Source organism: Podarcis liolepis (assembly GCF_965112155.1).
Source record: "Podarcis liolepis genome assembly, chromosome: 1".
NCBI classification, from domain to species: Eukaryota; Metazoa; Chordata; class Lepidosauria; order Squamata; family Lacertidae; genus Podarcis; species Podarcis liolepis.
In genome coordinates this window covers 138,636,490-138,664,396 of record NC_139554.1, presented here as the reverse complement: position 1 = coordinate 138,664,396, position 27,907 = coordinate 138,636,490, and the positions used below count along the sequence as shown (strand labels likewise).

Genomic DNA, 27,907 nt, shown 5'->3' with positions numbered 1-27,907 from the left:
GAAGAGAGAAACTGTGCCACTCTTGACAATTGCTTGTGTCCTTTTGGGGAGACTCACTGCATACTCTGAGGGCCAGGGAATCTATAGTTAAAGGGAAGATGCAAGTGCAGCGGAGGCTGTAATCTCTATCCTTGGAAGTGCAATTTTAATTTATTCACAACATAGCTGATGTTCAGAAAGAATATAAGACAAGATACTGGTCCAAAGTGGTTTTAATTGCGACAACTGTGACATCTGGCAACAGGCAAATTAGCTTCATTGTGTTTAAAAGGCTTCAATTTAATTGTCCACACCAGCGTGGAAATGCTTTGCCTGAAAGTCAATGAGATGGCAACGTCTTCAGAACAACTGGTCTAAAACAGGACAGGGTAAACTTCAGGTTTTTCAGATCTACTTTGTATTTCTGCTAGAACCCAAAAAATCTACACCCCAGAGGCAGACACAAAAGATCTGTCCTTAGAGTTAGCTCATAGTCTTTTAATGCTCCTGGTTAGCTTTCTTCATTTCAGCAGATTAAGTTAGATGGGAAAAGTTGTTTTGTTTTGTTGCTACTATTATTAAAGAACTATTATTAAAACTTATCTACTTACTTATCTACAGCAAATCTACTAGCAGATCCCAATCAACCTTTGGCTGCTGCTCCTCTGAAAGTATTTTTAAGCTGCTCCATTATAATATACACTGGAAAACCTAGTAATTTATGTTGACATGGGATGGGGAAGACTACAGAGTTGTCAGTCGCTTCCAACAATCAACTGGAAGGAGCCAAGCAGTCAGCTATCAGTGACACTTACCAGGGCTGACTCCAGGATTTTGGGGCTCTCAGGCAAGGCCCCCTCAGTGGGTCCCCCTAACCTCGGAGAATTGGGACATGCAAACCTAGAAATGCTTTAGGCTAAATCTGATCATATATTGGGTATGCTGGACAAAGGGAACATAGTAGCAGCAATAGCGCAGCAGGCACTCTGGGCATTTTCCAGGACCCCGAGACCAACTATCTAGTCATCCTCTGAAGCAGAACCTGAAATTGAGCTTTCCATATCACTTACACAGCCCCAGATCAGTTGAGGTTTGCTGCCTACCTGACTTCATACGGGTACTTTCCACTTTTAAGAATACTTTGAGAATCTACTATTAAGTCAAGCTTATGCCACGTTGCAGTCCGACACAAAATTACGGTTTAGATATCCCTTTTCACAAAGATCTGGTAGCACACTGATGCGCTATAGAGGATGCAAATTAGTTCCAATCTGTTGCAGATTGAAAAATACATGAGGTAACACGTGCAAATGCACGATGTCTTTGTTAGACTAGGTTGCCACAGATCTCAAAGCATTCACTGAAGAAACTGCATTATCACTTCAAGGGGTTATAAGCTTATGCACTGGGTGCTGATGAAGCAAGCAGCAGTAAACAGAACCTTTGCTTAAAAGTGGAACGACGAGACTTTGGTACATTCCTGTCATAGCTACAAGCCTTTGCAGAGATATTGAAGAACGTCATAAGTAAGCACTGCTGCTATTCAAGAACAACTTGTCCTGTAGCTGTAGCTACTTAAAACCCCCCACCAAGGTTCCAGCTTGAAAATGAGAGTATCACAAGACCCTGAGGACAATACCTCTTAACACAAGGGGGAGCAGGAAATAAATGTTATTACCCTCCAATATTAATAATTATTCTTGAAGATTATGAATGCAACAACCCCAATTTACACCTCCTTTTTTCTCTGTATGTTTAATTCCAACTGTATTTTCCCCTCCTTATTTCTTACATGTTATGTAATTTGAAAGATAGAAGGGATAACACACACACACAACAAACAACTGGGCTCCATATATTTTATCCCTTCTATATTTCCAAAACATTAACCAAGTTGCACCCTTATCATTAAAACTGAGAAAGATATATTCATAATGGGAAAAGCCTCCCTTCCTCAAAATAAGATACATAAAATAGCAAGGTTTTTTTTTAAAAAAATACTCCAACAAAATATAGTGCATTTGCCAGCTTTAAAACCCTGTTCCTTACCTGTAAACCTAAACAATGCACATAATAAAACGGCTAGTAACTTTTAAAAGCAGATTGGACACTGAAAAGAATGTAAAATACTGATAAACCCCAAAGATTTTCCCATGTTAGCCAAGATATGAGATGAAATCTATTTAATCTGCCTTTTCCAAAGATATGAAGTGCAACAAGCTTCATGCTGGGATGGAATTTACAGTTCAAAAGCTGGGAACCTGGCCTTGGCTGGTACCAGCAGGTCAGCAAGAAAATATATTGTTCCAGCCATTCCTGAGGAGGCAAAAGACATAGAATAGCAATTACTTACAGCATAAGGAATGTGGTGTTTCCTTAGCTCTAGAGCAGCATACGCAACGGACCCTGCAGAATTGGTTTCTGTGGTTCTTTACTGAGCCTGGTGGCAGCCAAATAATCCCTGCAAAGTCTTTAGAAGTTTGTTTGGATCCTGGAGAGTTAGCCGATCAATGGTTCTGAAAGCCAATGCGAGTGGCAATCCAAGTGGAGCAGGATCCCAGATCCCTGGATGTCAAGGACAACCTGCAGATCCAGCTGAGCTATGGGGGGCTTCAGCCCAAAGTTCTGGAACAAGGGAAGCCAGGCCTACCACAGCTAGACGTAACAAACTTAACTTCCTCTACAGCAGGCACCCCCAACCTGTGGCCCTCCAGATGTTTTGGCCTACAACTCCCATGATCCCTAGCTAACAGGACCAGTGGTCAGGGATGATGGGAATTGTAGTCCAAAACATCTGGAGGGCCGAAGGCTGGGGATGCCTGCTCTACAGTGTTTTCCTTTTCAGTATAAGCTCCGAATGACAGTGCTTCAGCTGATCTGACCAGGCCCCACATGTGCTTACTTTCAACCACATGCTCTAGTGAGCCGATGCCGAATTCTGGGCTGGGAGAACTGTGGAGTAGATACATTCACACCTGAAAATTGTTAAGGAGGAACAAGCTTAACAATGATTACCTTCAAAGAGAGAAAATGGAGTGTCTGGTGTCCGACAACCATGCTGCCCATAACTCAAACACCATTCTGCAAACTAAGAAAAGAGAAAAGTTAAGAAGACTAAGGCACAATCCTGCATTTAAGTACCTCTGTATAATCAGGGGTTATATAATCAGCAGAATGCCTCTGATACGCCAGTGAGCCCTGGGACAAATTAAATACTGGGACTGAAAGATGTGAGGCGGAGTAGCATTAGACATAGATCTCCACAGATCTGCCAAAGGTGGCAGGAAGAGAAACATGGAACAGGGACATCGTATTTTTCACACAGCTACTGCTACACTTAAAGTATCATCATATCAAGCATTTTAGAAAAACAGGTCATGTACTTTTAATTACTGTGACCTATATATGAGTGACTCATTAATAGAAGCACCTTGCGCACAGAAGTTTTGCAGCAGGTGAAGGCCAACTTTCCAATTATTATCACATTTCATGATTTCCTAAGTCTGGGGAAAACCCCGAAGCTCAGAGCTCATGATCCAGAGGCAACAAATAATCTTCATTTGGGGCAGCCTGTGAGCTCTTTTCAAAATGCAGACAAGCCTTTAAAAAAAGAAAAGTATTCCACATCCCAGGAGTGATATCAAACATCTGTCATACTCAGAATAGATTCACTGAAATCAAGGGACTTAAGTACATTGATTTTAATGGATCTATTCCAAGTATGACTAAAGTTGAGGATCTCCCCGAGTCCTTAGCAGGCTGGCATTTGAAGGCTGATCACAAATGATTTTGTCATGTGCTAGGATCAACCTTCAGTTAGTGGATACAGCTTAGTTTCTTCTCAGGATGTTAGCATGCCCTTTTCTTTATCCAAAAATTGCTTTTGACGACTACCTCAAAAGAAAACATGCTCATCCCAAACGAAGTTCGTGTGTGTGTGTGTGTGTGTGTCACACCTTGCAGGCTCTGTAGAGATATTTCATGTCTTGAGTGAGGTTGTAAAGAGTCAGGAACGCATATGCATTGCCAGCTGTACCGTGACACAGCCCGTAACCTTTCTTCAGCAACCCCCACTGCCAAATCACTTCAGCACACTGCAAGGCATCGCTGAGGTACTTCTGTTCGCCAAACACCTGCGGAGACAAGAAGCGTTTTGCCCTGCGGCGTCATCATCCGAGACTGGAACAGGGAGAACTCAGGCATACTTTTGCCAATTAGCTCTTTTATCAAGGAGTGGCCTCTCTCTCTCTCACACACAAACTTGGACAAGAACACAGTGACTTTGCCTTACCTTCAAAGACTTTTGGAGTGATAAATGGAAGGAACATGGCCATTATTTAAGTCACAACTGGCTGTCACCATTAGTCAGTCGCCACAGAACAGGACACATGGCCAACTCTGAGCAATAAGAATGTCCCGCATTCAGGATGCATGACAAGGACGTCTTCAGGAATCATTTGTAAAAGTCTAATTTCCATTTCAGAAGGGGGCAGAGGAGTTATTGCATTTAAATATTATAATCTCCTTGTAAGCAGGGGGGGAAACTTGTTAGGTTTCCTTACTGTTATTGCCCATCTCATTTTGGCAAAGCCTCCTGCTTACCTTATAGGCCTGAAGGAGCATGTAGATAACGCCAGGAGCACCGTGGCACCAATGGACCAGCAGGTCTCTCTTATCTTCAATGCATGGCGGGTAATTGCCCGAGGGGAACTTCAGCTGGCAGACGTAATCCACACTGGGCTTGACCACATTGTGCAGCTTTGCCTGACTCACTCCAAGGCCAGGCTGAGAGATAAAAGATAAGCACCATGTTAAATCACAGATGAAGCACTGATTCAGCCAGCTTTCAATGCATCAAATATGCTAACTTTGTGTCTTATCTCATTTTCTGTCTCTGGGGCAAAACAAGAAGTCTGGAGGTTAGCAACATGAAAATGCTCCCCACCCCCGCCGTGGCTCCCTATTTGGGGAATGCTCTCCTCAGGGAGGCTCACCCCGCACCTCAAGGCACCAGGAGAAAATGTTCCTCTTCAACTAGTCCTTTAGCTGATAAACATCCTATGTCCATTTAAATGTGGGGTTTGGGGGGTTATGGTTTTCTTTTGTTTTTATTATATCTTTCGTGTTTCTATTTTGTATTTTTATGTAGAGAACTGCCCTGTGATCTTCAGATGAAGGGTGGTATACAAATCAATCAATCAATCAATCAGAAGTTTCATACAGTACAGACAAGTGGACCTCCTCCACTCTGAAGGATGCCTCTCACCTGCATGAGATAGTAATAGATCCCTGCTAGGCCATGAGCAGCTCCTACATAATATTCCTGGTACCATTCATACATCAGGGGGCTCTTAGCTGTGAAGTTCCGTCTCTTGGCTAGGTTCTCGCCAGATGCCATGACTGCCTCACAGACCTGCAGAAAAATCAGAAATAAATGGTGGATGACAAAAACAAACAAACAAACTGAAGTGGCCAATGGCAACATTCTGAAGCTTTCAGTTTAGAAAAGCAGTCAATTATTTCTGCTTTTCTCAAGTGACTACTGTTCTGAAATGGATGCTTTGAAATTTTGTTTGTCACGGTCTTATCCACACTCCCTCAGGCCCCATCACTTTCTTGGGGTGGGAAGACTCTTTAGCACTCAGTTGGAGCAAACAGCAATCGTGTTTTCCGCACACTGGTGTTTGTTCTGATTTAGAGCTAAGGAGTGGGTTTTCTCTGGGAAAGGAGTGGAGCAAGGAGGAAACCGCCTGGACCTGTGTTTTCCAGGCACAGGGCACCCAAAAGTATGGACTAAGTGTGCGTAGCATTCAACTACTGCATCCCATCAGATGCACAAGGATTTCTGCTTGTATAACAGGACTCCCCCGCCCAGGAGGCAGAGAAGATAAATAGTTTAAATAGTTTAAGGTGGAAGAGGAAATGGGCACAGTACCTGTTGAATATGGCTTTGAGGAATCTTTTCCTCTCCAAATTGTTTGTTCACAAATAGCAAAGCATACAAGTACCCCATACGTCCATAGAGCATCTCGTCAGGGACCCGAGGGTCAAGCTTGGGCAGATGAAGCAAGCTTGAAAGATAAAACATGAGACTTATACATCTTAAAACACACACACACAGCATGTACAAATTCAGTGATATACACATTTTTCAATTTGTGGGTACAATTCTAAACAACAAAGTTTGTTACTCCTCTTTGTTTGTAAATCCGGAATTCTACCCACTAAGCACTGATACTGTTTGCATGATAATTTCTCCCCAAATCACAAGTGAATAAAGTATAAAATCAAAACTTCAGGGCTATTTTTGACTTTAGTTTCTGGAGCTGTGCTCCCAATGACAAAGCCAGCAGATTTTTTTTTGGTGTGGGGGATAGCTTTGCTGCCTGCCATTTGGCATTCTGAAATAGAATAAGGCTAGGAGATCACTCCTAGCTACAGCGGCACAGTAAGGGAGCAGGGCTTGAAGAGAGACACCCCCCCCCAAAAAAAAACCTTCTTAAAAGTTGATTAAAACATTTGTTAACCACTCCTGAACCAAGGCTGAGGATACCTCTGCAGCCTTAAGTTTAACTCTCCAGCTCTGTAGCCCAATCATTCAAGATGCAAATTAATTCTCAAAGTATTGCTTCTTCCTGTTGTACCTGACAGTGAGATATAAAGAAAAGTGGCCCTCCCTCCTTACTCAGCGACAACAGCCCTTGTTCCAAAAAAGTGGTTGCAGCAGTTCGTATTTTCCCTTCTTGGTGCTGCTTCAGCAGATTTAAGAGAAAGCTGGAAAGGAACCTCAGCAAAGCAGGGCAAATGGAGAACATCTGTCCTTTGACAATCAGCATGATTTTGTTTTTACCAGCTCTGATTTCTACTGCACTCCTTGATGGTGGTGGTTTTAACCTACCGCCTGCTGGCTCAGACCAACAGTCCACCTGGTCCAGTCCTTTCTTCCCAAAATGCTTCTAGGGAGGCATGAAGGAAACAAATCTTTCTCTAGCCCTATTTACTCCCTTAGCATATAGTAGTCAGAGGAGCATTCTGCGTAGTTGTAGCAACAGAAGGAGTGGGGGGGAACAAGCATCCCTTCATCAGCTTGGCTGGGGCCAAGGGCTACTGAAAACTGAAAATGCTGATGATAATCTGCTTAGGTTAAGGATGAGAACAATTACGGGCTCTCTGGCCAAAGACGAGTATACCCGTGTCTGGGCTGTATCACTTCAGACTAAATGACTTCCTTTAAAAAAAAAAAGGCACACCACAAAGTTTGTCACCCTTTTTCTGACACAGTTGTTTTCTATGCACGCTGATATTTTTGTCTAGAGGAGCACTCAGTCATGTGCCCCAACCCCGATGCAACCTGAAGTGGTACAGTGTGCACACAAATTTACTACCTCAGTGAGAACAAGGCCTGTGTTATGACTAGTTTGTACAAAGGGGGGGGGAGGGGGGGAATGTAATGCTCCTCGGTGTCTCTGAAAATTCCTGGTTGGGGAAGGCGGATGTAAATGTTAGTGCTAGTCCCAGTAACTTGAAAAGGAAACAGAACTGCAATATACATGAAATTATCAGGAGGATAAAAGGGATTCCCCACGGAGAGAGATTTTAAAAATAAACAGAACTCTTCAACTGACAAAATAAGCAATGAAAAAAGAAGTCTTCTAAGTTAACAGCTGTATTTGATCATAAGGCCTAAATCTTAATCACCATGCTAATCTTGACCAAGTAAATGTGCATTACTTGTATGCCAATTACATGTGAAACATCACTCTGACATGTATGGCTATACTAACTAAAAGTCAAATCTGAAGTGGCCTTTAGTGTAGATATAAGGGGAAAGGGCAAATGCACACAAACAAACAAGGGACTCCTTCAGGTAGACCTTCCAGAACTGTTTTTGACCAAAAGACAGGCTTCCCCATTGACTGCTCAATATGGCCCAGTGGCAAGAGAAACCACCAGTGAGAGCACATGAATTTATCATAGTTTCCAACATACTTCCTTTTATAGCATCTCAATACATTTCAGGAAAAAATGAAATTCCAGCAGGATTAATGTAAACTAGGCCTTAAAATGAAGAGACAAAAATCCCACCGTCTATTTTTAAGAGAGGCAAATGTGCACATGGATTCCATCTAACAAAATAATTATGTGCTAGGTGTAAGAAGTATTTCCTAACAATATACTTGGCACTAGCTGGTGGCTCAAATGAAGCACATGCTAGATGTTATGGTCACATCCACACCAGTAAGGATTCAGAGAAGAAATGAGTCAAAATCATGTACGAGGATGGCATAAAGTGGACTGTAATGGGCCATGGGAGCAGTTTTCTGACACATAATAGAACAACCACTAACAGGAGCAAAACTCCAGAGGGTTGGGAGAAGATGGAGACAGGACAAGCTGCAAAAAGATCCATGATGAAGAAATATGCTTAGGATCGAAAGCAAGAAAGCATGTCAAAGCACGACACATCAAGATGTTCCGTGGTTGCTCCTTCCTTTGAGGTTTTAATCTCCTGCTATAGAGCAGCTATATAAAAGCATTAAAAGTAAATAAAGAGAATGCATATTTGACAACTGCCAGTTCAGGATGCTTTAGACATCCTTTCCCCAAAGGGACTCTTATGCTCCCTTCCCAACACTATGATGATATATGGCTGCTTACCCTCACGATACCAGGAGATGGCAGTGTGGGATTACACTAAATTCCCACTCTGTAGCACAACTGAGGTTAAGTGTGGAAGGAATAAAGGAGTACCGGTAATTTCCAAAATGAAACAAAGAGTGGGATTGCGTTGGAGTGAATATTCTTATTATGGAGAATGTGTTTCTATCTCTAGTGATAACAGGCCCATGCCTTTTGTAAACGCCAGAGCCACATCCGGAAAACAACATGAAATATGCAGAATCACAACATGACAAATGGGAAGCAGCAGGGAATATTGAAATCCATGTGGATAAGAATAAAACAGGAAATACAAACATGGGGAATATATAAAGATGACATGCAATGCACATCATATGTTGCCCAAATGGAAAAAAAGTTTAAAGTAGCTCTAATTACAAAATGAACTATAATGATACCGGTCAAAGTCAGTAGCATAACTGATGAAGAATAGCAAGGGTGTATTTTCTATTCATATCAATGGCTTTTATGCAAGTCCTGATAGTATGACGGAGCGTTGTGCCCTAACTCTATTAGGTGGGCTGTGGCCAAGATGTGTAGCCGACGCCAAGGCTCTTCTTCTCATACTCCTGGTTCACCTGAAGTGATACGTACATTTATACCAGTAAAACACGTAATAAGCTATCTAAGATGCAGAGACGAGGCAGCAACGTCCATCTGAGACCAGCTGCCTAAACTGTCTCTAAGTGCTCATTCCACCCAGTCATAAACATTTATGTAACATGATTTAAGAACCAGTGGGTGAATTTGCTCTCTCCAGCCTTTTTTCTTCTCATGTTGTGTCTGTTAGATTGCATGCCACTATTTAAAACTGTACACTTCGCTGAATGAATTAGCAGAAACACAGCATACAAGTACGGCAAGTAAATAAAAATATACCTGATGGAACACACCTAGGACAGAGATGCTTTGGGCTGCAATACTATACACTTACTTGGGAGTAAAATCCCAGTAAACTGCAAAGTTAGACATGGATATGATTTGTGACTTTTGCAACACTTCCCTGACAAACCATTTGGTCAAAATAAATAATGCAAAATGTTTTGCAGTGTATTAACAGCCCTTTCCAAATTTACGTCAATATCAGTTACAGTGGCAACAGAAAGCACTGGCTTTTATTGAGGCTGAAGTAATGGGTATTGCATACTGAATGGAGAACTCCCTAAATGTTATTGTGTTTTCATGGAAACTGTATTTGAGTGACCTCTTTGACTGCCTTCTCCTTTCTAGATATTACAGTTTACCCTGGCTGAGATGATAAATCCTAGTGTGGTGAGGAATATCAGCTGAAATACCCTTCAGGCATTACCGGGCAATGCAATCTTCTGCTTGCTTGTCGTTCTGCAGCTTGTGGAATACCACAGCAGCCACTGCCAGAGGTCCAGCATCCCCACACAAGAAGGTGATGGATCGCTTTGTCAGGCAGCTCAGGCTCTTCTTGACATATTCCTGGGCCATCTGGAGGAAGGATGGGTCTCCATAGACATTATACAGATGTAAGTATAGCAAAGCAATGCCTGCAAAGAGATTAAAGAAGTTAACCCAAGTTAACTCTGATGTTGTGTAACATTTTAATATCTATTTCAGCAATTATGCCCTGCTGCAGATCAGAAATGCAGCAATTGTTGACACCCACGTGGGCATGCTGACAATTGCAGATTTATCCAGAGAGCGTCTGGAAATACAGAAATGCATTTAGGTGAATGCGAGCATTGTCCAGTGAGACTGTAAACATTTGCTGTCGTGTCTTTCAAAAATAAAAAATAAAAATGGAGAAATAGATATGCATTTTGTGGTAATTCCCTGGTGTAATGCCTACAGCTGTGTCATTTCTGACATTCCTTGTGCATGTAGTTTTTGTGGAAACTGACAATTGCTGAGGTTCTCAGAACATTACTTTAGACACAACCACTTTTCTACTTTGAACTGGAACCTCAGTCTCCTGCACCATCACCACACACACTTTTGAAGCTTCTCATCAGTTTCAAACGTCAGCTTCATCAAGTCACATTTCTAGCTCTAGTTCTGCACTGTAGGACAAGAAACCACCATCAAAAGACTAGCTCATAAGATTGTGGCAAGGATAAGGAGGTGCAGGACTGTAAAAAGAGCTGGTTTGGTAAAGTGGACAAAGACTGAGCTGAATCAGGAAGCCTACAGTTCAAGTATTACTTCTTCCAGGAACTCACCATGGCCTGGTTCACACATAATGCTAAACTATAGTTCATTATACCATGGCTCAGCGTTATGTATGAACGCTGCCTAGTTGCTTAATTGTGGTTTGCCTATTGCAAGCAAATCTCGATCTGAAGCTGAGGTTTGTTGTTGGCTTACTAAGCTGCGCTTCTTTTAACGATGTCGGCATCACACATGAACACATCCAATGTACAGGACTGTTGTAAGGATTACAGTAAGATTAACATACTGGAAGGCCTTTGAATACCTTTAGAATGCTTCATAAGCACTTAGTTTTCCTATTAGGCACAAAGCAATTATGAAAGTGCTATATACATTATAAATGGAAATAGTTAACAAGGCAGTATTTCTGAGGGTGTCCAGACAACATTCCTCTTTTGACAGCAGCCATACTGGAGAAGGAGGAGCTGCTAAGGCCCCAAATAAGCTAAGCTCCTTTAGTTATTTAAATAGTAATGTAGAAATCTAAAAACAAATTCAAGCAGTGCTTGGACCAGTGTGGTTTAATCATGAGCTGAACATACAGTGAACCACCCTCAGTGAATCCAGTAAGAGCCAGCGGCTTGCATCAACTCCAGAATTCTCATTTTATCCCTAGCATCGTGCTTTCCATCTCATTAACCATTTTTAAGATGACACAGGTCTCTGTATTTAAGCCTAAATTAATAGAGCCAATGTCTTCAGATTTCAGTGCAGAAAAGAAAAAGGAAAAAGAAGAACAGCCTTCAAAATTACCTTTCAATATACAGGGGATCGTTTTAAATTTAGATCATTTTCTCATTTTGCATGGGTAATTTCCAAAGCTTCACACCACAGACAATTCAATTCAGCATGTATATTAAGGGCAAATTTCCATTTCTTGCTAAAGTTAATAACCTTGTCCGCTCTGTAGGCAGTTTCAGTGTTAGTATTTCCAATGAGGGCAGCTCAGATGTATGCTACTATCAGTCATGTCTGCAAAGGTGTGCACCTGAAGCTGTTTTTAAGAAGGGAAAACCTTATGCTGGCAGGCAGCCAGCCACCTTTCTAGAGTTTGGTACAGCAAAACACTGCAGCACTGAGTCCTTGACAGACAGAAGGTCCACCGGCAGCTGAGCAGATGCTAGCCCTGGCAACACAAAATTGCCACTGAGGAAAGTATCTCAACAGTCAGTACTTTTTTCTTGCGCCTAAAGGAAGACCTGGCGATAATGTCATTGCAATTGCTCATCTTTTAAAGACTGGGTGAACTGGCGACAATAACTCTGAACTGCCTGGCGTAGAAGTGTTGGAGCTGCCCCTCTGGACTCTTAAAAATTTTCTTTGCTATTAATGCTCTGCTGATCTTTATATCAGTTAGTGAGGCTTGAGGAAGTGGACAAAGTGCTTGGATCAGTCAGGTCAACCACTTGTGTTTTGGATGCTTGCTCTTCTCGGCTGACAAAAGCTAACAGGGAGGGAACAGCTGGCTGAGCCAGGGAGGCAATTAATGCCTGTCTATGAGAGGGGATGGTCTCTGGCTGCTTGAAGGAGGCAGTGATAAAACAACTCCTCAAGAAACCCTCCCTGGATTCAAAAAATCCAAGTAGCTACCAGCCAGTTGCTAGTCTTCCCTTCTTGGGCAAGCTTCTTGAGCAGGTGGTTATGGACCAGATCCAGGTACCCTTGGAGGAAACTGATTTTCAAGATCCATTTCAATTGGGGTTTAGGACCAGTTTTAGCATAGAAACTGCTTTGGTTGCCCTGCATAATGACCTCTATCAGGAGAGAGACAGGGGAAATGTGTCCCTTTAATTCTCCATGGCCTCTCAGCTGCTTTCGATACCTTCAACCTTGGTATCCTTCTGGAGCAGCTGTCCAAGTGGGAGGTGGATGGCTCTGCTCTGTGGTGGTTCCAGTCCTACTTGTGTGGGCGTTCCCAGAGGGTGATGCTTGGGGAGTGCTCTTCGGCCCCAAGGAACCTGCAAGGTGGGTTTCTCAGGGTTCAATTTTATCCCCTGTGCTGTTTAACACCTACATGAAACTGCTGAGTGGGGTCATCTGGAGTTTTGGAGTACGGTGTCAGTAATATGCTGATAACACACAGCTCTCTGTCTCATGGGCAGGTGAGGCAGTGGATGTGGTGGACCTTTGTCTTGCCTTGGTAATGGACTGAACGAGAGCCAACAAACTGAAGCTCAGTCCAGATAAGACTGAGGCACTGTTAGTGGGCGGTTCCCTAGACCAGATGGATGGGAGTTCGCCTGCTCTTGATGGGGTTACACTTCCTCTGAACGTGCCCCTCTCTTGTATTTAAACAGGCCAGACTCCCTGTCAAACACTGGCATGGAATATAACATGCAGAAGGAACTCCACTAGATGTTTCCACACAGTAAGAGCTTCACAAAAGGATTTGCCCAACTGTGACATCCTTTTTTTGTGTATAGTTGTTTTAATAAAAAGCTTTTAAACCAAAACATAACAAATACAAAAGGAATGTACAAAATAACTCAATACCAAAACAATACAACCATAATTTAATATTATGCCAAAAGAAGTTGTGCTGCGGATAAAGATATCCACTTAAATAAGACACCAAACAGATTTTCATTTAAGATGCAAATAGGATTTGCCACATGCAATCTTATTTTGGCAGCAGACACTGCATAAGAAACAACTTGGCATGTAAATATTTAGATTGCTTTAAGTAGCTGTTCAGCTTGTTGCTTTACAGATAAAAAGTGATCCAGTCCAATATTGGATTCAAGAACTAATTCCTGATCTTCACAGAAAGTATGCTGCTGCCAACGAAATGCAAGAATCAGACACAATCCTTTGTAAAACAACAATTTTGTACCATAGTCAACATGCTTTTAAATTTCAGGTATTTCAAGCATCTGTATCAAGGCAAGATATGAGATGGAGGGGAAGAGCATGGAAAATTAGCATCAAAGGACAAAGGCACAAAACAGTAAATGAATTCACTGGTCCAGCTTTCCCTACCTGTTGGGGAGGAAGCTTTCTAACCAATATTCTAAAAAAGCAGCGTCTCATGTGGCAAGATGGGCCTACTTTCGTGTGGCAAATATAGTGTGCAAGCCAGGCGCTTTAACAGGTGAAAACCATTCCCACAACACTCTATAACAGCACCACCTTCTGCTGTGCCAGTTAAGGGGCTGAAGGCAGAAAGCCAAGGCCCTCAGCACAGACCAGGTGATGCAAGTTGCTCCCATCCACCTTTGGTCTGTCAATTGCTCTTTTCCAACACATGCAGTGCATGCTGGGACTTGGGAGCAGGGAGGAATACCTGATCAGTGCCTCTACCATCCATCAGAGGATGGGAGAGCAGTAGCGTGTGATCAGTGGACTAGGGTGACTTGGCCAGTCTCCTAAATGTTCCTGGTAAATTAGAGTATTAAAAGCCTGGTGCCTCCTTCCCAAGGCCCAGGAAGCTTCTGCCCAGCTTAGGGAAGGAGGCGTGATGCTCACATGTGCAACACATCGCCCTCACATGCCGGTGCCTCTGGCCCTAACTGTTCCCTACAAAAAATTCACGCCACGCCACTGTGGGATAGGATCCCAGAAGAGGCTAAGGAACATCCATCCACTGAAAGGATGGTAACAGAAACCGTATCTGTGAAGGAAAGGGGGTGGCACTGGGTAGCAGCCTAATGACAAGACTCAATCAGAGGAAAACATGCTTCCGAAGCCCAGCGCCAGCATATGCCAAATCACTGCCACCATGTCTCAGCCAGTTCCCTTTTACAGAGGAGGAATTGTGAGGAAAAGAGCCATGACCATTCCTTCCCAACATCTCTTATTAGCTGCCACACAAGCGCCAATTGATTTCGGATTGCCAGGAGATTATCTACATGAGGAGATGCTCAACAAGCCTTTCCCACAGAAGCAATTAAGATGGAATGCTGTTGCCTTGGCCCGATTAATTTCTTATAACCTGAAACCACACTGAATAAATTAACAAAAATAGGATTGGGTGGGCTGTGTGGGGAGCAGGCAAGCCCTGGAACAGCAACACATTCCAGTTCCCTGGCTGTGACCCAGAGGAAATCCTTCAGAGACTCACTCTCAATTCCAAACATGTTAGGCAAACCTGTGAGTTTAGAATTCACAAGCAGAGAATCAAGCAGCAGCAGCAGCAGCAGCAGCAGCAGCGTTGAGGCACTTCTCTGCCCCATTCAAGTTCAATTCTGCCTCTCTGGTGGCAAAGCCACTTCTCCCACTACAATTGATGCCTGCAGTAAATAAATGCCTCCCCAATCGCACATTTGCTTCTCATGATAAGACATGGAATAATAATTCAGGAAGCTGCAATTAAGCTCAGTTTCAAAAGACGTCAAGGCAGGATCGTGGTTTGTTTCTGCCAAGTCAAGGTTCCTACCCAGCCCTAAACCAAGGTTTGCCGTTGACTTTTGGACCTTGGCTTATTAGCTATCAACAAATCACAATCCTGAATTCATACATCACAGGTAGCCAAACTCAACTGCTCACAGGAGGAGGAGCAAAGTCGGAGTGATCGGGCACCATGTCCCAACACTAGACCAGATTCACACTAAACCACAATAAACCAGAAGGCTGCACATTTTTGTCTACTGATCAGTTTAATTGATTAAAAAACAACAACCAGATTTTTAAAAATGCCTGGCAGATGAATGTTTTTAAAAGAAAAAAATTAGTACATATATTTACAAATCTCCCCAACTACGGTTTTATTTATAACTAGCAGCCTTGTAGTCAGCATTGCTCAGGAATCATAAGACACATCCCCCACCCCCCAAAAACTATATAGTTTTGAAACCAGTGAGTAAAATCAGGGCAGTTTGAAAAGGTCCAGTCCACCATCTTGATTCAAAATGGCATCCAACTGTATTAATAGGCAAAAAAAGGCTCATGAATCTCGAGACCCATCTAGGCAAAATGTGGTCATGATATCATAAGAGATGTCCAAATGCTCTGTGAACAAACAACTCTTCCCAAATACATAGTCAATTAACCAATTATAGCTGCATAAATTTGCATGTACTGAGTTATCCTTAACTGAGCAATAGCTCCAATTCCTAGGCTTTATTAGCACCTTGATATGAATGCCAACCTGGGACTTTTTGTTACAAGGCCAAACCAAGACACCTGATTCACACAAAGCTAAGCCAGGTTTTATAAAGTTGTGCTTTATTAAGCCATGGGCTGTTGGTGTGTGTGAACTCTGCCCTGCAGATTAAATGTGATTTGTTTCCTAACAGTTATTGGCTTAAAAACCTTCGCAACAAAAGGTGCATGCTTGAGCTGCAATCCTAGCCACAGTTTCCTGAGGGTAAGAAAGCCACTCTGCACACAGAAGTACAGCGAGGGGGAAAGTATTTGATCCCCAACAGGGGATCAAATACTTTCCCCCCTCACTGTATAGAAATGAAATGAAAAACAGAAATAAATCTGTGGGGGGGGAGGGGAATGGCACCTAGACATTCTGCTGGCGACCGTAACATAGTTTTATAGTGCCATTTGGCAATTACCTTATAAATCTGAGTTTCTTACCCTGCAGGATGTGTCCCTCAGCTGCTCTTTGGCCTAAGATCACGTTTTTCTCTGAGTGGCAAATGTATTTCATTCACACGTTTTCAGGTGCCACCACCCTACCTGCCCAGCCGGTGTAGCCAGTGCAGTCCCTGGGGTCCGCAGACTTCAGGCCCCTTTCCATCTGCTGCAGAAGCTCCCTGATCTTATTGTTCAGGTGCTGAGTGAACTCCGGAGTCAGCTGTGAGTGTTAAGAGAAATACTGTTGTTATGCCTCAGCAGACACACTGCGGCTTATCAAGTTGCAGCAAAACAGCATAGCGGGATAAGCGCTTTAAAACGCTCAGCACTTTTTAAAGAAAGCTGGGTCTCTTTCAGCAACCTCGAGAAAATAAAGAGCTTATTACTCAGGCAGCAATAATTAGAGAGAGACGAGAAAAGCCCTACTCACGATCACTCCATACCTAAACTCGTTCACTTGGGAGTAAAGCCCCACTGATTTCAATGAAGCTTTTGTCCAAATAACTACGATTAAGAACCCAGACATAAATATTGAAAGCCATATTCTCTCCCCCAATGGTAACCTGGTTATCCATGCCTTTATTACCTTTAGGCTATAGCACTGCTGTGTTATACCCTCAGGGGACCCTCTAGCCTACTCAAATTCTAAACAGTAGATTCTGCTAGTTGACTGCAGTTTGACAAAAAAGTATGGGAATAGTACATTACAATGCTGTTTGACGGTCTGCGCTGACTCGCCACATATCTACTGCAAGTTAAGTTGCTGCGCGGGACATTGTGGGATACACCGGTGTTTGCTGTCGTAAGCATAGTCAAGGGTGCCAGGGGGCGTCAGCCAAGCCCTATGCCAAGTCCACTGCATTTCCCTAACTGTATCAGGAAATGTGCCTCCCCTGCACACTTTAAATGTTCACTGTAGCAAAAAATGACGTCTCTGTGCTGCTGTGTCTAATGGTTCTGATACTCAGGGTCCTGGAAAGAGATTGCTACACCGCAAAACTTTGAAAGACGAGAACCGTATGTATGGTGGCGTTTACATGCCAAGTAAGCAATGGCCAAGGTTCTGTGGCTCCTTCTTTCACTGCTTAAGAACACTGGAATCTCCAACTTCCAGGAAACAGCAATGATGGAGTTTCCACACTGCTGAACTTAACACAGAAAGGAACTCCTGAAAGATTAGTCGCTAGGGCCAAACTGATATGATGGGGCAGTTTGTTCCTTTTTCTTTTTCCACATATAAAGCTGGGAGTGGGAGGGCTCTACTTTATACTTGTGGAAGAGGATGGCTGATCTTTCTCCCACATGACTCCCAGTTTGGTTCAGTTCTGGCACTGGAGGCAGGTGGGGGGGGCGGGGAGTGCTTGAAGTGATGGGGGTTGGAGGAGGCAGTTGGGGAGAATTCATCTCCACTCACCCACATGTAGTTTTTGAGACAAAGATTCCCCTGTTTTATAAGAGCAGATATGTGGTGAAACACAGCCGACCCATCACATTCATATCACAATTTTTTGAACATCTGTACTCAGTTATTCTGCTTTTAATCATACTTTCTGAAAATGTGCTAAGTAATGATTTCACTTTTGAATAAGGCAAGCATTAATCAAGATATTATTATTATTCTTTTGCTGTGGTTTGTCGAGCTGCAGAAGTTTACTACTCGAACTATAACATTTTGTTTATTCCTTTTCGCTTTAACAAAATATAAATAAATTCTGACTTTGCAGAATTTTGCAGAATGACTTGGTAAAACTTGGTAAAACTCCTTAAGAACAATCTGTCCCAATGGAGTGATCCTCTCAGCCCTTCCCCACTGAAGCATCTATGTATCTGTTGCAAAAGTGAAGTGGTGTCAATTAAATAATACTGATGAGAAATTTGAAGATTGGATGGGTCACTGCTGTAGCTCCTGCCTGCTAGAGACCCAAGCTAACAGTTCCAAAAATCTTTGGCGAGTCCATTCAGTTTAACAGTCCCCGCCCCCCACCCCAAGCACTAAACTTATGATGGAACCACTGAGCAGTCTGAGCAAGTCCTGCATAATGCCATCAGTTGGAAGGCGTTACTGACACAGGAGAAAGTATGCACTATGTTTGTGTGTGCGTGTTTGAACAGGACTTTTATTAGGAATCATATGCAGGCAACCTGTAAGGAGCCTCAAATTCAGCTAATATGAATTTCAAATTAATGGCTGGTCCATGCACAAAAGGCCTAAAAATAAATGCTTGCATTACATTGCATTTGTTTGCAATAATCCTGATAATATCATAATATAGACTACCTCACTGTTGTGACAACAGAATGTCCTAAAAGTTATTATTTTGAGAGATATGATATTAAAAAGGAAGAAGTGCCATTCTGAACAGCAGAGCAATGCTGTAAAAACAAATATATTATTCTCTTTACGTTCAGATTCATGAGCATCACAGGCACTCAGCACAGCACATTTTTTCCCAAGTGTTGTTATAAACATTCACTACCCTGGCCAAAAATCCTATGGCAATTTCCCCCCCTCTATGGGAAATTTGAAGCGGTGATGCAGAGTGTCATGCCCAGGGGCAGTGACGGAACAATTAAAATTTCTAGCTTATTGGACAAGTTCTCATGCCACACCTTTCTCTGAAGGTAATTCATTCTTTTCATCTTAGCTTTTCAGCAGTTGTAGTAAAATGGAAACCATGCTCCTAATCTCAAATTCATTAAGGAATAAGCAATATATGTAGGGAGGCCTCTTCATTCTCAAGATTAATGCTTAGTGTGAAGCTAAATGATTAGATGACCTTTCCACTGAAATTGTATGGTGGCTTGTTCTAAAACGAGAATAAAACCGGCTTGGCTTAGATCAGGCTTCCTCAACCTCGGCCAGATGTTTTGAGACTACAGTTCCCAGCATCCCTTACCACTGGTGCTGCTAGCTAGGGGTCATGGGAGTTGTAGGCCAAAAACATTTGGAGGTTGAGGAAGCCTGGCTTAGATAAAGGGGCTTTGAGCACTTCACTGGGAAACCAGAACTTTCCCTTTGACTCCTCCTTTTCGTTGTAAGCAAACACGTGCACACATACAGGTTGGCACATGCCGACATACTTACGGGGCAGGAGGAATAGTTCAAACCCACCACTCCTAGTCTTTAAAGAGCAATCAAGTCAGTGGCTCCAATCCTCAGTGTTGAGACTCAGCAGGTAACCTAGTTTCTTTTTCCCCGATGCCTTTGTGTCTTTATTAATTTCACCCCTTTAGAACTATTAAAGCACACCATTTCTCTGATCCAGGAGCCAAGGCTAAGATTTAGCTTCATTTAGCCAAAGAGGTCTTTTGAGCTTAACTCATGCATCTGACAGAGCCTTTCTTCTTGACGTGCAAAACCTCCTAGCAGCTTGAAAACTCTTGCCTGCCAGTCCCTAAGGGACACACATTTCCCCCTCACTAGTGGATCCGTAATGGAGTGATCAGCACCGGTACTTTTGAGAGAGGAACCGAATGGTGGTGGTGGAGGACAGGCAGGGCCAGCTCAAGACATGATGGCACCTGAGGAAAACCAGAAAATGGCACCCCTTCCCAACAACAAGGAAGAAGAGGGGAGTGAAAATCTACCCTGAGAACGAGGGTGGGGGGAGACAAGCAGCTCCTCCTATTCGCCGGGAGGCCAGCATGGCGGATGCTCAGGGGGCAGAAGAGCCAGCCTCCGAGGCACCAGCAGCCATTCCCGGGAGGCTGGATCTGCTGCCCTGGTGGGTCCTGCCGCCCAGGCAGCCACCTCACCTTGCTTCATGCTGGGTCAGCCCTGAGGACAGGGCAGGTGGTTCTGGAAGGTAAAATAACAGGTTTCCATTTCTAGTTAGAAACCAAGCACCTTGTGACTCTATTGATGAAACAAAAAGTGAGGTGGTTAGAAATTACTATCTGAGGGGGCAGTATTCAAAATAAGACAACCAAAGAGGCTTCAGGATTAGATCAGGTCGATTATTGCTAATCCTGAATGGAAGTGTTGCACAGCGTTGGGCAAGATCCTGCTGCACTGCAAGGGGGCTGGACTAGAAGACCCTGGGGGCCCCTTCCAACTTGACAATTCTGTGGCCCTCTCAAGCATCACACAACCCACTTCTTCCACCTTCTTTCCCGCCACAGATACTGTAAGAAGCGAAGCTTTAAAGCACCACCAAAACTCACCCTCCCCGCAGAGTCGAAGTATCCCGCGGCCAAGGATTTGTCATAGTCCGCGAAAGGATTCGGGAAGGCCCTCTGGGCCATGGCGGCAGCAGCCAGCGAACCTGCCAGGGAAGACAGAAAGACACAAAGCCACACACGTGTATGTCTAGGTCTCGGCGCAGCGAGGCCACGGCGGCGGCGGCGGCGCACCGGCGGACGGACGAGCCTCGGGCCCCGCTCTGGAAACCGCTCTGCGCAGCAGGAAGGCCGCCGCTGCTGGCGCGGAGCAGCCGGAGAGCCGCCGCGCTGCCATGGGGGGGGACCCGGAGGCCGCGCTGCCCCTCCCGCCGGGAGCCCCGCTCTCACCCCGCGCCCGCCCGGAGACGACGCCCCCGCGCCGAAGCGCCTCTCCGGCCCAATCGCCGCGCCACAGCTCGCGCGTCTCCGCCGCCCCGACCCGGCCTCTTAAAACGACAGGCGCCGCGAAAACGGAAGCTGGCAGCTCGGCACCCGAAGGCCGCCACGGAGCGCGGCAGGCTGAGGGAAGCTCCTTGGCTGCGGTGGTTGGTCGCAGGCTCCCGCCCGCCTCCCCGCCCCCGGCTCGGAAGCCTGAGGCCCCGCGAAGCCCGCCAGGCTTCCCCCGAGCAGAAGAGGCTCGGCCCGCCGCCCTGGGCCAAATGCTGGGCCTGCCACCTTGTCTTTTCCCTCAGCAAAGGGATGGCAGAACTGGGGGGGGGGGGGGGCGCGAGCGGGGCTCGACCAAGGAAATGACGCCCAAAGTGAGATTTTGACTTGAGATATTTAAGAGACTTAAATTCTAACATGGCACTTCACAAGATTATTAAAAATGGTTTGTGTGCAGACAATCCAAGATTTTGTACACAATCAAATATTGTTGTATTCTTGCCATTTAAACTACAGTTAGCAGTTCCAGTGTTTTGTGCTTTTCATTTTTTCTACAAGACATCTGTTTTTGGAAAATTGAAGTTAGCAAATTTTGGGTTCTTCTGGGAGGTGTGAAATAACATGGCCCTGCTTACCAGGGAGTCACAGCCTTATTTCTGAGTTTACATGTGGAGAGGACTATGCAGTTACAGTGGGATAACAAACCCACTCCAGCCCATATAACCTGGTGCTAGAACACACGTGGTGGTCGGGGCGCCAACTTGAATAAAATATGGGGGGGGGAGGCCCATTGTACATATGGGAATGGATCACAAGATGTGGTGCCCATACACCATTTGAATGTCTGTGTCCATCAACTGGGGGGGGCAGCCCCCTCAAATATTTTACTGAGGGGGCCAAAGGGGCCCTAGCAGCTGGCTTGATTTTCCAGATGGATATCAGTCCATTGTGTGTGTCGTGTTCTTGTGTGGCACAATCAGGTTCCAAGCAGGCTTTGGAGGATGTGATCCAGCAGCCTATGACATGCCCCATCCCTTTTAAAGGTTATGCCTGTCAGGTCCTAATCTGCCTGCCAGGCTGCCTTTTGGCAGGCAAATGGACTTTGGTTGGTGGGGGATATTTCTGCTGGTGTGAGCTTCTGTCTGTTGGGCTTGGGGATGGGGCTGGTTGCACCATACCCAAGCCCCACTATAAGATCAGAAGCAGTGACATTTTATCTGAGCTGCCTGCTGGCCCAGGAAAGGTCTCCCCCGGAAGAGTGCAGTCTATCTTGTTTCTGTTACCATTCTACCTGTAAGCCTGGGTCCGGCTGGGGAAAGAGCCTGGTGGACGGCCTCAGGAGCAGACCTTGTAGCAAACCCTTTCTGTTGACTGGCTGTGGCTGGAGCTGGTACATAGAGTGGGCTCAGCTTATGCTTCCAGTATGGAATGAAGAACCTGTGCATGGAAGCAGGTGAATGAAGAAACTTCATAACGGCCCCTACCAGTCCAGCGCCACCCATCCTGCCACACTTGGCTCAGTATAATTTGTGCGTGTCTGTATGGAAAGAGAGAAAGAGAGCGCTGCAGAGTACCTGCAGTCTCTTACTCTCATAGCTTGTGAAATGTCATCCTGGGCTGAGCTCAGTGATATGGGCTGTTTACTGTATTTGAATGGATTTATGCAGCAAGTAAAATTCCTGCTGGTGATTTTTTTCTCAAACCATGACAGTTTTACAGAAAGCTAAAATAAAACCTGGCAACCAATCCAAAATTATGGCTTTTACACACAGTTTTCTGACAAGTGACCAGGAAGTAAAAAACCCAAACCCCTAAAACTGGCCCACCCCTGGTTCACTGGCAGGCCCTGTGGGCTACCTGGGGATTGCTCAGAAAATAATTCAACTGGAATTTTTTCCATCTCAGGCCCGAAGGTTGAAGTAGTATTTAGCTTATATTGTTTCCTCAGCACACATCAGAGATCTATCAGATCTGAGGAATAGCATGCTAAGTGGAAGGAGAGCTCTTCCTTTGGCCTGGTCTGAAGCTGTATATAAAACTGAAGAAAACAGGCTGTAGGATTGTTGTTTTCTAAGAATCACTCCTTCAGTACACACAAGGAACTCAGGTAAATAAAGGCTGCCCTGTTCTTTTCTCCTTCAGGGAATATTCAACTTGCAATGGATAATTCCCATTGCCCGTATGTGTTCAGCAGTGTTTTCTCTCAGAGAAACGGGAAGGAGGGAATGGTTTCATGTGTAGATTGGTGTGACACTGTGTACATTGGAGCCTTGTGCAGTCTGCTATGTTGGCTATTGGTGTTCCATGAGCTGTAGAATTGAAGAGAATGTTTGAAAATCGCTTTGGTGATGAGGATCATTGTTTCTGTGCCCTGTGCAGCTATGTGCCACATTTTCAAGATCTCTGCTCAGATAAACCACCCCATATACACTTACCTCGTGCATATATTCACAGTTTCTTACTATATTACATAGTTTCTCCCTTCACCACTTCTCTGGAGCAAATTTCACAAAAGCTCAATTATTCTGGCAGAAATAAAAGATGACTGAACCAGTTTAGGAGCACATAACTGTGGACTCTCCTTCACTGGAGGTTAGAGGTTGGCTGGCCATCTGCCACTGATGCTTTAGTTGAGATCCCTGCATTGCAGGGGGATGGACTAGATGACCCCCAGGGTCTCTTCTTGCTCTTCAGTTCTATGATTCTATATTATTAACTAGCATCACTTTATTTTGAGCGCTGCTATTTGGATCACCCTGGTTTAGAACCTCAACTGCTCTGGCTGAGGTTAAAAATGTCCTGGGCATTTGCTCTTCTGCAGTTGTTGAGCTCAGATCACTATACTTCAGCTCTGCTGCTGATTTATACAAATAACCTTCCATGTCATGTACTTGGATTAAAGCTGGATGTGCATTATTGGTATTTTCAAAGAGATTGCGTACGCACTTCCTGGAGCAGATCCAGTGTAGCTGCCTGAAACTGGGACAGCTGCCAGAACCTCGGTGCCAAGATAAGACTGCTGTGCTAGCTGTTAAGGGGCACTCAGAATGATGTCTGTCAGAGGGTTCTCAGTCATGTGTGAGGTGGTAGAATCATAGAACTATAGAACTGTAGAGTTGGAAGGAACTCCAAAGGTCATCTAGTCCAACCCCCTGCAATGCGGGAATCTGAACTAGATCATACATGACAGATGGCCATCCAACCTCCACTAAAGGAGAGTCCACATTTACGGCACCAAGAACTGGACACAGTATTCCAGATGTGATCTGACAAAAGCAGAATAAATCAACTGATTCTGGATTGTATCCGACTAAGTTCTACTCAGAGTAAACCCATTGAAATAAATGGACCTAAGTTAGTCCAATACAGTGGTACCTCTGGCTACGAACTTAATTCATTCCAGAGGTCCGTTCTCAACTCGAAACCGTTCTTAACCTGAGGCTCACTTTCGCTAATGGGGCCTCCCGCTGCACGTGCACCTCTGGCACGTGACTTCTGCTCGCATCTCGAGGCAAAGTTTGCAACCAGGAGCATCTACTTCCGGGTTAGCGGAGCTCATAACCCGAAACGTGAGTAAGGAGGACGGTTGGTAACCAGAGATATTACTGTAGCTAAATTAGGGGAAAGACTGTAGCACCTGCTTTGCATGTTGGAAGGTATCGAGTTTGATCCCTAGTGTTTCCAGGTGGGGCTGGGGAAAGACTCCTGCCTGAAACCCTAGACAGCCACTACCAGTTTGAGTAGAATCATAGAATCAAAGAATGGTAGAGTTGGAAGGGACCCTGAGGGTCATCTAGTCCAACCCCCTCTAATGCAGGAATCTCAACACACGGTCCCCCCATCCAATCTGAAACCATACCAAACCCTGCTTAGCTTTGCAAACGTGCTAGCAGTGGATAATAGTGGGCTAGATGGACCATTGCTCTGGCTTGGTATAAGGCAGGTGCCAATGTTCCTAATTTCAATGACTCAGCTGCAAGTATGAGAAACTTGGAATGCAACCCTCTGTTTCAAGTGGTGGTGTATTCAGCACTGAAGCTCTTCTGAATTGTCTTGGTTTTGAAGCATTAGATATGGGGAAAATGGTGCCGCCTCAAGCCATTTATGCCCTACATGTCTCTTTTTTCACTCATTCCTTTTTTATCTAATATTTCAACTCAGCTGAGTGTGATATCCAGGTATCAAGAGACAGCTGGCTCCTAGCAGTACCCAGACATTGTTGTTCTGTAAGCTGCAACCAGAATTACAAGTGACTTTCCACACTCTTCAAGTATAGTACTTTTTCACAATGCCTTGTTCTGTTGCACTTGTGGGTATAACATGGCTATATGGATGGGAAAGATAAAATTCTCTGAGCGCACTATTTCCCATCCCATTTTTAAAAATCAGTCATTTTAAGAAAAGAAGAACCAATGATGTCATTATTTAACAACAATGAGTAAAGATTTGCCTTTAAAGTGCCAAACACTTTAAAATGTTAGAAAGACTTTTAGGGGCAAACAAGCAATGCTGCAACAATGGTAGTGACCAGAAGGTCAGGGTTTTGTTTCTTGAAAACAATATATTTTTAAAAATAATTATTACTTCTACACAGTATAAAAAAATAATTATTACTTCTACACAGTATTACACAAATGTGTTTGTTTAAAAATCCCATCTAGCATTAATTGCTAGAAAACAAGAATACAGAAATAAATGACACTCACTGGAAAGGTCAAAGTGGAGGTGTGGCAAAGTGATGATAGTGGCAGGGGGGTGGAGATGGCACAAAAACAGTGGAAGGAGGTGGGAGAAGAAAACAAACAGGCATTTGGGATAGAACCCAGGGAGGTGCATAATTCAGGAAACACCTATAAGAGAGCTAAAAGGACTAAAGAGTGCAAAGAAGGAGGTTTGGGTCGTTCTGGGTGAAAAAGCCCAATGGCACACCAGCAAAATAGAATCAGATTATTAACAGAGCTAAAGCCTGTGATGAGAGGGATCCCTAAATCTTTCGGAGATTAGGAATCTTCTAGGCAGACTTGGAAGTAAGAAAGTGCTCTGGGGTTTTGAGGGCTCCCCTAAAAAGAACATTTGACACTTGACAATACATCACAGCACGCTTCAAAAACACACCTGGTTTAAAAGACCAAAGAGTAGAGCTAGGGCATTTTATATCTGCCGGTTTTGTGCCACAATGCTGTTCTTTCACAACAGATGACAAGCACACAAGGAAAGCACAGGTGGTCAACAATTTGATGATGGCACCATATAGCTGCCCAGTAAATGGCGAGTGAACAAAGTGCAACAATTCCACAATAAATGTGTAATGTGGAAGCACCCCCCCCTCACACACGGAGGGAGGGAGCTGTAATATATTTATCTTTTGTGAGTCACAGTACTGACTGCACCTGTGCAGTTCCAAAATCCCATACTTTCTCCAACTGTTTGGGCCCACTGTGGCTAAGGCAGAATTTTTTTCCCTATCCATTGTACAATATGTGCATGCAAGTGATGTGGCACGTGTTGCATTTAGTTGCCATGGATTGTCCTTGAATCAAATGAAGATCTCATTTAAAACCAGGTGAACTGATATCACATCATGACATGACTAACTAAAATCCATTGATTTAAGTAGAAATCAATGCCAAGTATGACACAGTTGAATATAACCCTTTCTTCATCTTTACCAGATCTTAAACGGATCAGCTGTCTTCACATGGTACAAGGGATTTATCCTCACATACCCCAATGTAAATCCACAGCCCTCCCCTTTTTTCCAAGTCTTTCTTATTTGCCTCTCAAGTATACCAAACTGGTGAAAATGCTACTTCAAATCTTCTTCTTTCTCTCCAACCCACTCACCATATGTGCACAGCACAATATATATGGTGATCTCATAATTTTTCCCTGGACTAATTCATCCACAATCAAAATGAACCCATCTTGGTTCCCACCCTTAACCAGTAGGGATTAGTGCTCCACACCTTAAAATAGATGCTGAAAGAGCAAGAGAAAAATCCATCCTTATGCTGTGGCTACAAGGGTGGTTAAACTCCATTGAGGGACAGCCACTTTAATTCACAGTATGTTGTCACTTACCTATTTCTTGGTGTTGATGCAGCAGCAGCCAGTTGAAAAAGATCTTGGCAAAGGAGCCCTTGACCACACCTAGCCAGCATGACCCAACTGCCACGGAATGCTGGCCAATTTGCTCTTTGCTTGTCAGCCTTTTCATGCAGATAGTTTCTGTTCTGTTACACCTACCCAATGGAGCCTACAAATCATAATTCTCCTTTAAAACCTCAGTTGCCGTATTTTTCCAATATTTATATTTTTCCAATTGGCACGAGAGAAGATATGAAAATAAGAAGAGCCTGATTAGTCAAGTATTATGTGGCCGACCAGTTGCCTATGGGAAGCCTGAAAGCTGATGAAGATACATATTTTCTATTTTGTTATTAAATTCATTGTTTTTTAAATTTGGGGAAAGTTTATTATATCTATATAATATCTAAACACTGCAAACAATAGAACAAAGTGAAAAAACACAACACAACAAAAATAAAAGCAGAAGAACCCCAGTGAACCATTTAAAATAGAAAGTTCAGAACAGATAAAGTCAAATATTGTGCGGATATGATAGCAAAATACTAATAAACAAAAGTGGATTACTATTTTACAGTCTGAAAAGTAGCTCCAGAAGAGTTATTGACAAACTAAAAATGAGTCATAAGTATTATTTTTGGTGTCCAGCTACTTTACAATGATGTGTAATTTCCTAAGCAATCGAGAACATCTATTATTTCCTATACAAAGATATCTCTATAGATTCCGTCAGTAAAAAGACCAACACAGCTTTCAAACTGTTTTATCTTAAAAAGACAACAATCACAATTTAAAATGATGCCAATGTTTGTAACTAATGCTATTAGCAAACAGAGAGTTGTCAAGGATGCAACAACTTCCCAATAGCGGCTGGATAAAATATATGGTGCAGGTGAGAAAGGACAATGCC

At 43.7% G+C, this 27,907-nt stretch overlaps 2 protein-coding genes and 1 long non-coding RNA gene across 6 annotated transcripts in view; 2 read left to right on the top strand and 1 right to left on the bottom strand.

Annotated features, from left to right (window-relative positions):
• Positions 1 to 194: 194 nt before the first annotated feature.
• Positions 195 to 27,087, bottom strand: LANCL1 (LanC like glutathione S-transferase 1). 4 transcript variants are annotated; one of them, XM_083474320.1, is made up of 10 exons: positions 20,872 to 21,241; positions 20,527 to 20,627; positions 16,465 to 16,582; positions 9,968 to 10,175; positions 5,915 to 6,050; positions 5,246 to 5,392; positions 4,582 to 4,764; positions 3,936 to 4,112; positions 2,995 to 3,067; positions 195 to 2,295 (listed from the first exon to the last, which is right to left on the bottom strand). In XM_083474320.1, the coding sequence occupies exons 2-10, from the start codon at positions 20,605 to 20,607 to the stop codon at positions 2,219 to 2,221; spliced, it is 1,200 nt and encodes a 399-aa protein (XP_083330446.1). In that variant the 5' UTR covers positions 20,608 to 20,627; positions 20,872 to 21,241; the 3' UTR covers positions 195 to 2,218. The 4 variants fall into 4 exon arrangements, with proteins under 4 accessions (XP_083330446.1, XP_083330448.1, XP_083330447.1 ...); XM_083474322.1 differs by lacking the exons at positions 20,527 to 20,627; positions 20,872 to 21,241 and adding an exon at positions 26,992 to 27,087; XM_083474321.1 differs by having other exon boundaries at positions 16,363 to 16,582; positions 20,527 to 20,874.
• Positions 6,057 to 6,461, top strand: LOC310693640. Its single transcript, XR_014519286.1, has 2 exons — positions 6,057 to 6,178; positions 6,209 to 6,461. It is a non-coding gene; the product is annotated as an uncharacterized lncRNA (long non-coding RNA).
• The window catches only part of CPS1 (carbamoyl-phosphate synthase 1), a 187,398-nt gene continuing 179,518 nt past the window's right edge, over positions 20,028 to 27,907 (top strand). Inside the window, exon 1 of the mRNA XM_083471970.1 lies at positions 20,028 to 20,168. The gene's annotated coding sequence lies outside the window, so the exon portion shown is untranslated. The remainder of the gene's footprint in view (positions 20,169 to 27,907) is intronic.